The 12,029-nt window shown below is 47.6% G+C and overlaps 1 protein-coding gene across 10 annotated transcripts in view; it reads right to left on the reverse strand.

Annotated features, from left to right (window-relative positions):
- Positions 1 to 12,029, reverse strand: part of REEP1 (receptor accessory protein 1) — a 68,483-nt gene that overhangs the window by 27,277 nt on the left and 29,177 nt on the right. For 8 of the 10 annotated variants that reach the window (XM_018086563.3, XM_018086553.3, XM_018086558.3 and 5 more), the window contains exons 3-6: positions 11,203 to 11,279; positions 9,259 to 9,379; positions 7,541 to 7,654; positions 635 to 685 (exon numbers count right to left, since the gene is read on the reverse strand). In XM_018086563.3, coding sequence (XP_017942052.1) covers positions 635 to 685; positions 7,541 to 7,654; positions 9,259 to 9,379; positions 11,203 to 11,279 — 363 coding nt within the window. Of the gene's footprint in view, positions 1 to 634; positions 686 to 7,534; positions 7,655 to 9,258; positions 9,380 to 11,202; positions 11,280 to 12,029 lie in introns of all 10 variants that reach the window. The other 2 variants (XM_018086555.3, XM_018086554.3) reach the window with 2 other exon arrangements.

Consider the following 12,029-nt stretch of genomic DNA (forward strand, 5'->3'; position numbering starts at 1 on the left):
TAGGATCAGAAGTTAATGGACAAGCAAGGGAACACTAGGGAACACTAAGTCACGCTCAGCACACTTCCAGCACAATACTAAACCTGTTAATGTTCTCCCCTGTTTTTGCTGTAGCTGTGGTTAGTAGTTCTCTTCCACACTAGCAGACATGTCTGCATGCATGTTACAGCCTCCATCCTACCAATGTCCACTACAAGGTGTAGTTCATGTTCCCAGGATGTCAGTAGGACTGCCCCAACCAGACCTGTAAGAGATCCTGGCCTCACAAGTTCCACTGCAACCCCAACCATCCTCATAGAGATCAGAGCAGTGGGAGACAGGCTCCCTTCATCCATTAGTGAGAACACAACAGCAAACACAGCAGCTTGGCCAATGCAGCAGCAGCAACCACCTGAGTTAGATGTGTTTTCCCTGCCTGGCTGCTGGACTCTCTCTGATTGCCAGCAGAGGACTTAGAAGGCATTTTGCTGATAAGATCAAGGACAGGCTTTAAAGCTCAGCACTGCAGGATCTACCCACTGGAAGGGAGGAGACAGCACGTGGCCTCAGACCAGCCTCAGCTGAAAACAGTTCAAACTAGTCTAACAGGGAGCAGACATTAGTTAGGGTTTAGTGCAAGCACTCAGCAGATTACCTGCCCTTTTTTCTGGTCCAAATAGAAGGGTAAATGAAGTAGCTGAGAGACCTAGCAAGGAAAAAAAGAGAGCCATTGTGGCAACACACATAAAAGCTTTGAGAATAAGGTCTATTTGAAGCATAAGTAATCAAGGTGAGACATGAGCATGACACTGGGCACCACGTGCAGGGACTCACATACACATAAAAAGCAGGGACACCCACCTGTGGACTACACCTCTAAACACAGGTTCTCCCTTCCTCAGCTTTCCCACAGAGATAGAGAAACCACTCCCTAACCCCAGCTGACAAGGTGTTACCCCCTAAGTGTGTTTAAAGAGTAAAGTGGATTATAAACACAATGGGCTGCCACTCCACTCCTTGCACTTGACTGATGCTTCCCACTGGAGAAACCCCAAGTGTCTGGCCTAATGACTAATTTAGACAAGGATTAGCTGAGGGATACATGGCAGTCATTTTAGTCCTGGTGACTGACAGGTCTCTCGAGCAGTAGGGTAACACTGGGGAATTACTCATGGCAGTGAGCAGAAGTTTGCACACAGAAGCTTTATCGTGTCTGGCTGCAGGCAGGCCCCGAGCAAAACCATCAGCACAAGGCCTGAGTGAAGAAGGGAACTGCCTCTGCCACCATATGAACACAAATATCCTACAAGCAACATCCTTATTTATGGCCAGGGCTTGCGTGCTGTGCCTAGTCTGGAACAACTACCTGGTTTGGAGATGCCAGACAGTATTAGAGACTCAAAGGGAAACCAGCTGACGTTAATGTTCATGGTGGAAACTTATTTTCATCCACCCTTTTTGTTTGTGCGGTTCATTTCCTCTCCTGGGAACTGTTTGTTATTGTTTCTCCCAGTCTGGTCTCTCTGTACAAATTTATTGTTTGGTTCTGCTGTCCTGTGCATTCACTGACTGTTGTCTGCTTCTCTGAGACACCAACCAAGGAGCCAAAAAGAAAGGGAAACTGGGAACGGCTACCTGGTTTGTAGCTTTAACAGCATTGGGATTTTATAGGTCTGTGAAAAACAGATTCTTAAGGACTTCAGAATAAAAGATACATCACACCCTGACAAGAATAATTCACTAAATACTGTGATCAGTGGCACACTACCATAAGTTTCAAGAAAGCAATTTGTAGTTCCTCTTTAATGGTGCAACGTAGCTCAGCCATGAGATCTTTGATTTTGGATCCCAAATGGAAATCCTTTAAAGGAAGCTGCTTTCAAAAGCAACAAGCTCAGCCCCTCTGAGATAACACTAATGTGTCCCCAAAGGCTTCTCAAACTGTGAACTCTAAATCACTCCTGACTTGTGCAGCTCTTGGCCATGTTACTGACTGGGGCACATGGTGTGACCATCACAGGCACAGTACTAAGTATACTGGTCAGAACTGTGCTCCCATGTGTTCAGTAAGCACAGGAACACTCTCCCTCTAAGCAGTTGGATCTAATCATTACAAAGAGGCTTTATCCAGCGTCTTAAGGGAAAGGATGCTCCCCACCCCCTGCCTCCCTCTTTCCCAATTCAAGTAGAAGTGCAGTTCTCCACTGCCATGCCACAAAAGCCAGCGTGTCTCCCACTCAAGTTTTTGCTCCAAACTCCCACAGTAAAAAAGTCTCAATTCCCATGGAAAATTAGGGATCTAAATACTGACTTTCAGGCAGTTGCACTGGCTACACCAACCAGATACTAGAAAGTAATTAAAAGATGCTGTTTGTCCACAGAGGAAAAAACTTAAATCACCACCAGCATTTCCCTTCCAGTGCCCTGGTTTAAAAAAACAGCAAATACACTGGGAAACTTCATGCTAAATTTCTTGGGCCCCTAAAGCAGTGGAGCTGCAACCCCTCCAGGGGAAGATGAGGCCCAAAAGTGGAAATAGGAGTGACATGCTGGCCCAGACAGGTGGTTTGTGAAGTGCTGAGGCTGCACTCCAGAGCATTAGCTAAGGAGGAAGATGCACTCAGGGAACCCCTCCTGCCTGTCCGCGTGCCTGCTCCTTTTAACGATACCCGGAGTGACTGCTGGCTCCAGCAGCACCACAAGCCATATTTCCCCACGCATGAAAGGCTCCTGGACTGTTTCTCAGACTTATTAAGCACAAATGGGCTTTTCACTGACACCAGTCATGCGTGTCTGCTCCCTCCACCTCATTTATCTTCTCCTGCCAAGGCACTGCGCTCACTGCCAGCGCCACGCTGTGCCCCACTCCCCTGTGCACAGGGCGCACAAAACGGGCCACAGCACCAGCTGCTCTGCACCAGTCCCTGCCCTGCCCACAGAAGGGCAGGAGAAAGGCAGAGGAAGGAACATTGCCAGAAACCCCTGGGTTACACTGATCTGCTGATCTGTTGGCAGTGGGATGTTTTTTGCGGACCTCCTTTGAAAAGCAGAGTTGGGGTTGCAATTTGGGGATGGTCAAGTGGTTGGAATCAGGGTGGGGAAACACACTGGCCTGAGTGGCAGAATTGGTTTGTTCAGCGTGGGGAATAAGGATACATTCAAACAGGATCTTGGAATCCCAGGAGCTTGAAAGAGAGGGTCAGAGAGCTGGGGAAGGGTGTAAAACTGGTGATGGATGGGTTGTAGAGATAGAGTAGGCAATGTCAGGGTTGGGCAAGGAAGGTAAGCAGGGATAGAAGAGTTGGGGACTCGGGACAGGGCAAGGCAGTAGGTTGTAGGAGGCTCAGGGTGACAGGTGGAGGACAAGGAAGTGCTGAGACCATGGTGGCTGCAAGGGAGTACATACAAGTGTGTTGGGGAAGGCTGGTGCTCCCACCAAGGCATCGGCACCTCTCCTCGCTGCGGACGCGTCCCAGCTGCTTACACTGAAACCTGACTGGTGCCAATGAAAATCCCACTTATGCCCAGGATCCATGTGATGGATCCACTGCCTGGCCAGGGCCGTGTAGCTGCCCCACTGCTTGGGCTGTAACAGCTTGCTGCTGCTTCCTTTCCACTGTGGTCCAAAAGCAGGATCCTTTCCTGCTTCTCTCCTCCCCAGAGGTGAGCTGGAAAGATGGTGGCAGCCAGTGCCCAGGGCCCTTTGGGAGTGGGAATGGCTGAACTAGCTGGAAATAATTGAAAACACAAAAAAGAGCAGCAGGATTTACTGCTTGGTCATCTAATCCCACCCCTTAGGACTGACCCACTTGAAGTCACCACATGGGATAGAATCACCAGGCAATGAGGACAGGATTAGAGTCCCAAATGAGATTATGCTCCTTGGTGGGCACATGAGCTGCTGGGGGCAGGGAAAAGATCTCTGCTGAGCCCCTAGCACGGGTAATAAGACCAGATATCCAGTGCTCTGTCTGCTTAGTGAGCATCAAAAATAGACTCTCTGGAGAGAGAGAAAGCCCCCAAGTGAGCCAGCCGGGCAGGCTCAGGGTGCTTGGGACACTGGCAGCTCCTCAGCCTGTAAAATGACCTGGCAGAGGTTTGTGCCAGCATTAGCACAACTGTGGCTTCAAAACAAAACAGAGCTGGGAAAGGGAGCGGGGGGAGGGGGAAGGACAAGCCTGCAGTTGGCTAGCTAAAACCATAGGCTATTTAAGATAGAAAAGGGAAAGGGCCAGAGGACTGGAGATAGGGAAGGTGTGGCTGTGCACAGCTTGCAGCACCTCAGCCTGCAGTAAATATCTAAGTAGCAGCATGTCACACACAAGTGGTAATCAGAGAGCCAGATGCATTGTGCTGCATGAATAAAAATGATAGATAAACAGAATGGATTAAAAAAATATAACAGATAAAAAGAATGAAGAGATGGGCCTTGCCCAAAGATCTTATCATGAAAGACAAAAGATTAGGATGGATCCTGTGGGAGCACAAGAAGATCAGTTACCACAGCTCAGACAGAAAGGAGAGGACAGGGCTATCTACAGTGGGAAACTCATGTCCAGGCACAGGAGCTTTTAGATTTAAGCTAATTTACTGAAAACAGGTCTGTACAGAGTACCCCTTCAGCCCAGAAGCTCACTGTGTTTTGCCACTAGAAGATGCTGATTTGCAAAGTCTGAGTCCATTTCTGAATATAAAAGTATCTTTTCCTCATCCATTAATCCAAGTGAAGCAGGAAATAGTCCTCACATTCACTTGTTGGTAAAAGCCACGTTTTCCACGGGAGCTGCAGGAGCTCAGTGCTTCTGAATAGATGGTCATCTCTAGAGGTTCCAGTTTTAACACAATCCTTTAAAGGCTGAACCCAAATGAAGGACTCAATTTCCCATCTATACTCAACACTCACCACAGAGTAGGTGGATATCCTTAAATCTTGGCACTGGGAAAGTCATGATAAGCCTCAGAAATAGTATTCTATTTCCTCCCTCCATGGAAACTTCCCCCGGAGGACAGCACTTCAGTCTGGTCTGGCATCTGCCTGCTCAAAGTGTTTTCCTGATAATTAGTCACTTAAACTTCTCTCACGCAGGACGATCTGGCTCTGTTACATCTCCTCAAGTGAGCAAGTAAGGGCGTTGACATCTATTTGACAGCAGCTGAAAACCAGGGCAACAGAAACTGTTCCCACCCATGCCTGTTGTATCACTCCTCTCTGGGAAACAGCTCCCTCCACAGCAGCAGGGACAGCTACCTGGAGACATGTCCACACCTGCCCAATCACATCCTGAACACCTGAGGAACCCCAGCTCAGCACTTCTGTACTGCAACACATCAGGCTGTAACTCACACCAGTCAGTTCTCCCTGCCAGAAAGACAGCACATACCACCTGAGAAGGGCAAGGGACAGAAGTTTCTTTAACCATTCCTGACCATCACACCGTGGAGAGTGTAAATGTATCAAGGGTGTAGTTCCATGAGCAGCACAGTTAATCCGTTTGCTTCCCATGGCCAGGAAGGGATGATCTTGCTTTCCTTTCCTGTAGCCATACTCCTCACAACGTAGCTCCACCCCTTCCCTTATGCTGGCTCAGGCACTTGAGAAATATTTGAGATAATCTGAGGAGGTTCAAAGTGCTGGTGCACACTGGGAGCAGGAGCATTACTCCATTTTGGAGGAGGAGAGCTGTCAAATAGGCTCACCCTCTCTGTTGGGTCTGCACCCTGAGGCACACAGAAACCAGCAACTTGTTGGAGGCCACAAGCCGAAGCAGTGAAGGAAGCCAGGAGTCCTATTTTCCCTCAGACACTCAAGAGTAATTTAAATGTCAAGGCTGAAGGAAATACATGAACACTCCTTGCTTTGGTGTAAAACTCAACCAATCTATTCAATAACAACCTCTTAGTCTTATTAACATGTCATTTTCCCCTCCCCAAAATAGTGTGCAGGAAAGACTCTTCTGGTCCATCTGCAGGTTTCAGTGTCTTAACAGTTTTCTCTCCAGTTGGGCTGGCAGAGAAATGTGCAATATAACAATACCACACGAGTCACAGGGTTGCTTTCTTCCACCACTGAATGGGGAGCTTCATCAACTCATGCAAGACAACAGCTTCCTTATACCATGGAGACTCTTCCCCCTCTTCCCCCTTGCCACTGGAGCCACATTTCAGGGCAGGGAGATTCTTAAGAAAAACACCAGAAAAGCAGAACAGTGGGAAGTAAAATTGTGATGCTGACTGTTCATTCCAGTTCCACAGCTGATGAAAACACTGTTGCAGTCCTGGTGGAGAAACAGGTTGGTGCTGTGGGTTTGGGTTACTGTTGAGCTTCTCATATTCAGGAGCTACCCAAACAGGAGCCAGAATTCCATTGGCATTCACATATAGTTTCTCACTGTGTCCTAAAAACAGCTCTAGCACAGAGATTCTGCAGCTCCTTGTAGGAAGGGGCTCAGAGCAAAGGCAGTGCTGCAAAACAGGCATTCCCAGAGCCTATTTATGTCCATAGTGTGACTTCTTCAGGCTTCCATGGCAGCAGCAAAAGTGTTAAGTGCCATGAAGGCATCACACAAATGTGGTTTTATTCAGCATACAATACACAGCTCTGCCTTAGCTCCATGCTTATTCCAGGTTTCAGTCCAGGTTTGGGTTATCTAGCAGCCCCTGGGTCAGCAGAGCCTCCCCACTGAAGAACAACAGTTCAGGAGAAGAACTGTACCAAGCCTGACAACCACAGTCTGCACAGTGCTTGGCAGTGAAAAGGGAGGTAATTTTTGGTTTTGGTTTGTGATCCCACATGAATGTGGCACACCCCTTGGGCTCCCCACTTCTATAATACCTTGCATTCAACAGGCTTTATAGACTTCATGGTATTTGGCCTCCTAAGGATGTATTACGCATTTTTGCAGAAGGAAAGGCCAAGACATACTAAAATACATCATTTTGCATTTGGCAGAGCAAAATAATTTCCTTCAACTTCCATTCTCATATTGTTTCTAACACAGTACCCACCTTGCCCATATGTTTCTACTACCCTTTTGCAACAGGCGTTGTAGCCATGCCTTTTATACAAGTCTCACCCCCAAAGATAAGGATATAGTCACTGTGCACATCGACCCTAAGCCATGACAGCCCATGGCCAGAGGGCAGGACCACAAAATGCAGTTATCAAGTCCTGGCAGCTTTTATGCAAGCAAACAAGCAAGAGATGACAGCTATTTTCTGGGTTTGGCTCTAAGCCAGGAACAGAGCACAGGATACAGCCCTTCAGATGAGACCACTCACACAATATCTACCCATTCCCCAAAAGCAACTAATGCCACTTCCCATTTACTCTTACACAAACATGTCTGCAGACAATTATACACCAGGTATGCTGCGTGTAAGCCTTGCAGGTGAACTTTCAGCCTTCACGAACTTCAGAATTACACACAAATTATAGGTCACTATACAAAACCAGTGGGAGGATCCCTACGCCCACCACCTCTCCCCCTCCACACTGTGGCTGCTGTGGGCAGTGGATGCAGATGAGATGTGAAGGAGTCACCATCCTGGCCCGCACCTTTACCTTTGAAGCTGCCATGACGGCTGCCGTGGCCGCGACGTTCAGCCCCCGCTTCCCGAAGTGCACGAGGGCATCGTAGCTCCGGTCCTTTGCCTGGATGAGGCAGTCATCGATCTCCTGTCACAGCAGACAGCAAAACAAACAAAAAATAAGCACAAGAAGGGCAAGTTCAGACTATGCTCCCAGCCTTGTGCTCTTGGCAGAGCCAGGTCATCTTTTAGGGAGGAGCAGATACCCTCCATCTCCTCCACCATGGCTGGAGAGAAGTTCACAGCCAGTGTTTGCAAAGAGAAAAGTTTGCAGGGGAACAGTAACTCCCACTGCAGGCTTTGGGAACTCTTTATTCTGTGAATGGAAATTTGGGACCCAAAATTGTGATAAACTTGCACAGTGCAACCACCACCAACAAGTCCTGGAAGCAAGGGATCCACCTGGGCAGCATGGACCACGAGCTATTTGAAAACTATGGACTCTAAAGACATATTGGATTGCCCCATAGTTAAAAATAATCATATGATGGCTCTGGGCAGCCAAAGCTGTATTGCCCTGTGTCCAGGACTGGTAGTCTCAGAAGTATCCAAGTCATCTCTGCAATCACAGCAGTGCCCACTTTCAAATGCCCATGGAACTGGTAGGCCCAGAGCTTCTGGACTTTGATGCTGCTCATTATACAGTGAAACGGTCATAGAAGTTCCTTCCCTCTCCCTCCCTCCCTCAAGACACAGGAGTCTGGATGATAACGATGACAATGACTTCAGTACTCAGCTGCTGGATTGCTGGGTTAGTGGGGACTGGAGGCTGTGAGGAGTTGTTGGCTGCTCAGTGATTCTCTTCCTATTCCCAGTAACTAAGAGGTGGCAACCCAAAATGCATGAGACTACTTGTGAGAAGAGTGAGCAGAAGTTCACAGGAAGCAGAGAGACAGGGGACTGATCCCCACTGTCCTTCTTGGATAGAACTGAGATACAACTGTTCATGCATTGCCTGTGCCTAAACAGAGCTTTCATTTCCAAAGCTGCCAATGTCGGAAACTCAGTAATTAGCATGTTGATATGTGACCAATAGCTATACTTGGCCCATGTATTCACATGAGCCAAATGGATTTGCCTGACAATGCCCCATTCGCAGCCACAGGAATCTCCTAGGCAGGCAAATGATCCAAGCTGTAATGTCCCCCTCCCATAATTAGCATCATTAATTTGAGGAAGACATTTTTTTAACCCAGGACCTCGACATATTACATGCCTTACTTCACCATATTATGTCTCCCAGCCAGGCATGTGTTTGCTAAGCCCATTTTAGACTGCCTGGGCTGTTTGTCTCATTGCTGCACAATGTTTTAGGCAGAGCTGGGAACAAAGTTGAAGAGTCCTGGCTGCCAGACCCTGTTTCTCTATTTGTCATATCCAGCCACAACATAGTTCTCCAGCTATATTCAGCCAGTACATGCAAAGCAGCTCAGGAGGTATTTTTATCCCCCTCCCTCCCAACTTCAAGTGCACAAAGATGAGTTAATACATGTGAGTGCACTGAACTGATGCCAGGATTTAAAAACACAACAACCATGAAAAACAAAAGCACCAATGAAAAGGAGGTGATCAAATGATGAAGGAAGAGAATCGGCAACTCTCAGTCTTCCAGGAAAATGAGTGATACAGAGACTGGAGTAAACACACTGTAGTTCTGCTCCACCCAGAGAGGACCAAGGCACCTGTGATTACCTTTTCTTTTGAAGACAGCGTTGGATGGACAAATTTCCTGTAGAGGAGGCTGGAGCCTTTTGTGTACGGAGACAGCAGCCAAGCTACAAAAGCTATTTTGAGTTCATAGTAGAATGGAAACCTGGAAGAAAAAGAGCTGTTACTGTCCACTCCCAATTTAACCACTGCCCTTAATTAGAGATGCTCAGCATAGGAAAGGACTGGCCAGTCTAGCTCAGGGCAGCTTTTGCTTACCAAAGACTCCAAAGACCAGAACAGGTTCACTCACCTTTGCACACATCTCAACTAAGCATGTGGGTGAATCTTTACTTGGTTATCAGGACCATTATTTAATGGTCTGGAAGAGACTCTAGGTGTGATAAGAGAAGCTTTCTACATGCAAAAAGCACTGGTGTTGCCTTCATAGTATCCCCAGTCATTGTAAGGGAGCAAAGACCAAACCAGCAAATCAACATTTCATTGATATATTTAGGCACATTTCACCTCTCTGCCTTTCTCCTTTTAAGATAACACTTATCTGACTGAAACTGAACTACAAGAACTTTTGTTGGGCAGATCCACACTGTCTTTTAGGTAGTACAGCAAAATACAGAGGACACTAACTGACAACAGGTCATGCTTTAGCTGTCACAACAAGTCAGGGACACCCTGAGATTAAACTATCCAGACTCTTTCCTGGAGGACAAAGCCCAGAGCTCAAGAGTGGCCAGCCAGCAGCATCCTCATGCGGGCAGGCAGGTTGCTGCCAGCAGTGTGATGAACAATTGTTACCCTTTGTAGGCAGGGACCAGCAAGAGCAGCACAGAGACCTGTGATGGCAGTGGCCCAGCCCAGCTGGACCCAGACAGGCTCCTGCTGTGCTACACAGCACTGTCACTGAGCCAGCCAGGTCTGATCCAGTGGGCCTCTGTGATGCTCCACTCTGAGCATGGATGTGCCAGGTTGGCCTTCCACCTCACTGAGGATCTCTACAGCACACTTGATTTCACAGGTTGGACAAGCCCTCTGTCACAACTCCTGAGAGACCCACATAATACATCCTCCAAAAACCAAAGTTCCAGATGAACAAAGGGGAGGTAGATCTGCATGCAAATTAGATAGACAGTAATGTCTTTTATCTCCTTTTCAACAGATTTGACATGTTGCCAAGTACCCCCGATTCCCTTTGTCTGGAAGACTCACTGGAGGCATGTAGGAACAGCCTGTAAGTGAGGGCCATGCTCTGCAGTTAAATTTTTATCCTCAAGTCTAATTGATCTCACTGTTTTCCACTAGAAAGGTCTTGCTAAAAAGAGCAACCAAGCAACAAAACACTTCCATGCTTGAGCATCCAAATTTAAGGAACTGAATCTGATAACTGGGCATTTATGCGCTCTGGTCTTGACAGATGACCAGGAATCCTTTCACTGGCACCAGAAAGCCCACATCAGTATGGACTGTTAACTGCCCCCCATCAAACCATAAACCCAGCCTAGCCAGGAACAGCAAAACATCCCAGGAACAACACCCACACAGCAACATAAAAAATCCTGTGTTGCAGGGCTGTTTGTGCCTGACTCCCATAGTCTGTGTATTTACTGTAGGATACAGCCAGGCAAGTCCAGAACTATGCCTGTAGCTAAAGCCACTGTTGTTTATGTGATGACCTCTGCAAGCATCCAATGGGGCAATCAGCTGTGCCTTTCTCTGACAGGAAGGGACTGAGACTCCTGTAATGATTTCTCACTAATGAGATATCACTGAGCACTTCCACTTCTTTCTTGTTTTTCCTCTGACAGCACTGGGAAAGGAAGCGTGGCTCCTCCAGACAGAACACCTCTATACACCTGAAGCTGTTAACCCTGTGTTCAGGAGTCAGTGCACCTTTGTGTCCCTTTTCCCCCCCTTGTAAACATTTCCATTTTCTTTCTCTCTCATGCCAGAGATCCTCCCTTTGGTGCTCACCAGCAAAGAAAGATATCCGTGAAGGTCTCTGCTGTCGTGAAGAGCGCGAATATGATCCAGTACATCATCCATTTGACCTGGGAAACAAAAACAGTAGCTGGTTCATTTTTCCCCAAAGGCCTCAAACTACCTCTTAGAGGCACAAGTGCACAAAATAACTCTCACAGAAATTCTTACCCACCCCTCCTCTGCCTTCCCTCATGTATTTAGCAATCATTGTGGACTTGAAGGTGCCAGAGTGTCCCTCACTTCAGCACATAACCCACACCAGATTTTCACAGCCCTTGGGAAAGCGACTGTGGCTTTTAGGACTGGTCTGAGGAGAAGAAGAGCAGCCTGACTCTGTCCTTACAGAAGCTCCACTGACCAGCAGAGCACCACAGCCCTATCACAGGGCATTAAAAGTCTCACTTGGCTCATCTTAATGGCAAATGTTATTATTAGGGTGTTGGCCAAACTACAGTTAAGATAAATTGTAATTACTCACATAATATCTATAGCCCGGAAGAGGTAAAGAGGTGAGTGCCCATCCCATGATCCAGGGCTCAGGAGAACAATCAACTCACTACAATTCCTAAACCAGTGTGCAGCACTTGAGTGGCTGTGCCTGCTCCCATCCACACCCTGAGCACAGGGCAAGGATAAGGGCAAGGGCATTAGCTCAAATCCCTTACACGGGGCGTAGGTGAGAGTGTTTCACCTCACACTGGCAGTGCAAGCATGTGCTGGGCTGTCTCTGTGTTCAGCTAGGGAAACTCCACTGCGGGGTTGATGCATGGATGGTGTCCTTTAGGATGACAAAAACAGAGGGACTCTCTGGGGACCAT

Source organism: Manacus vitellinus, unplaced genomic scaffold (genome assembly GCF_001715985.3).
Source record: "Manacus vitellinus isolate BGI_N305 unplaced genomic scaffold, ASM171598v3 scaffold_98_pilon, whole genome shotgun sequence".
In the NCBI taxonomy this organism is placed as follows: domain Eukaryota; kingdom Metazoa; phylum Chordata; class Aves; order Passeriformes; family Pipridae; genus Manacus; species Manacus vitellinus.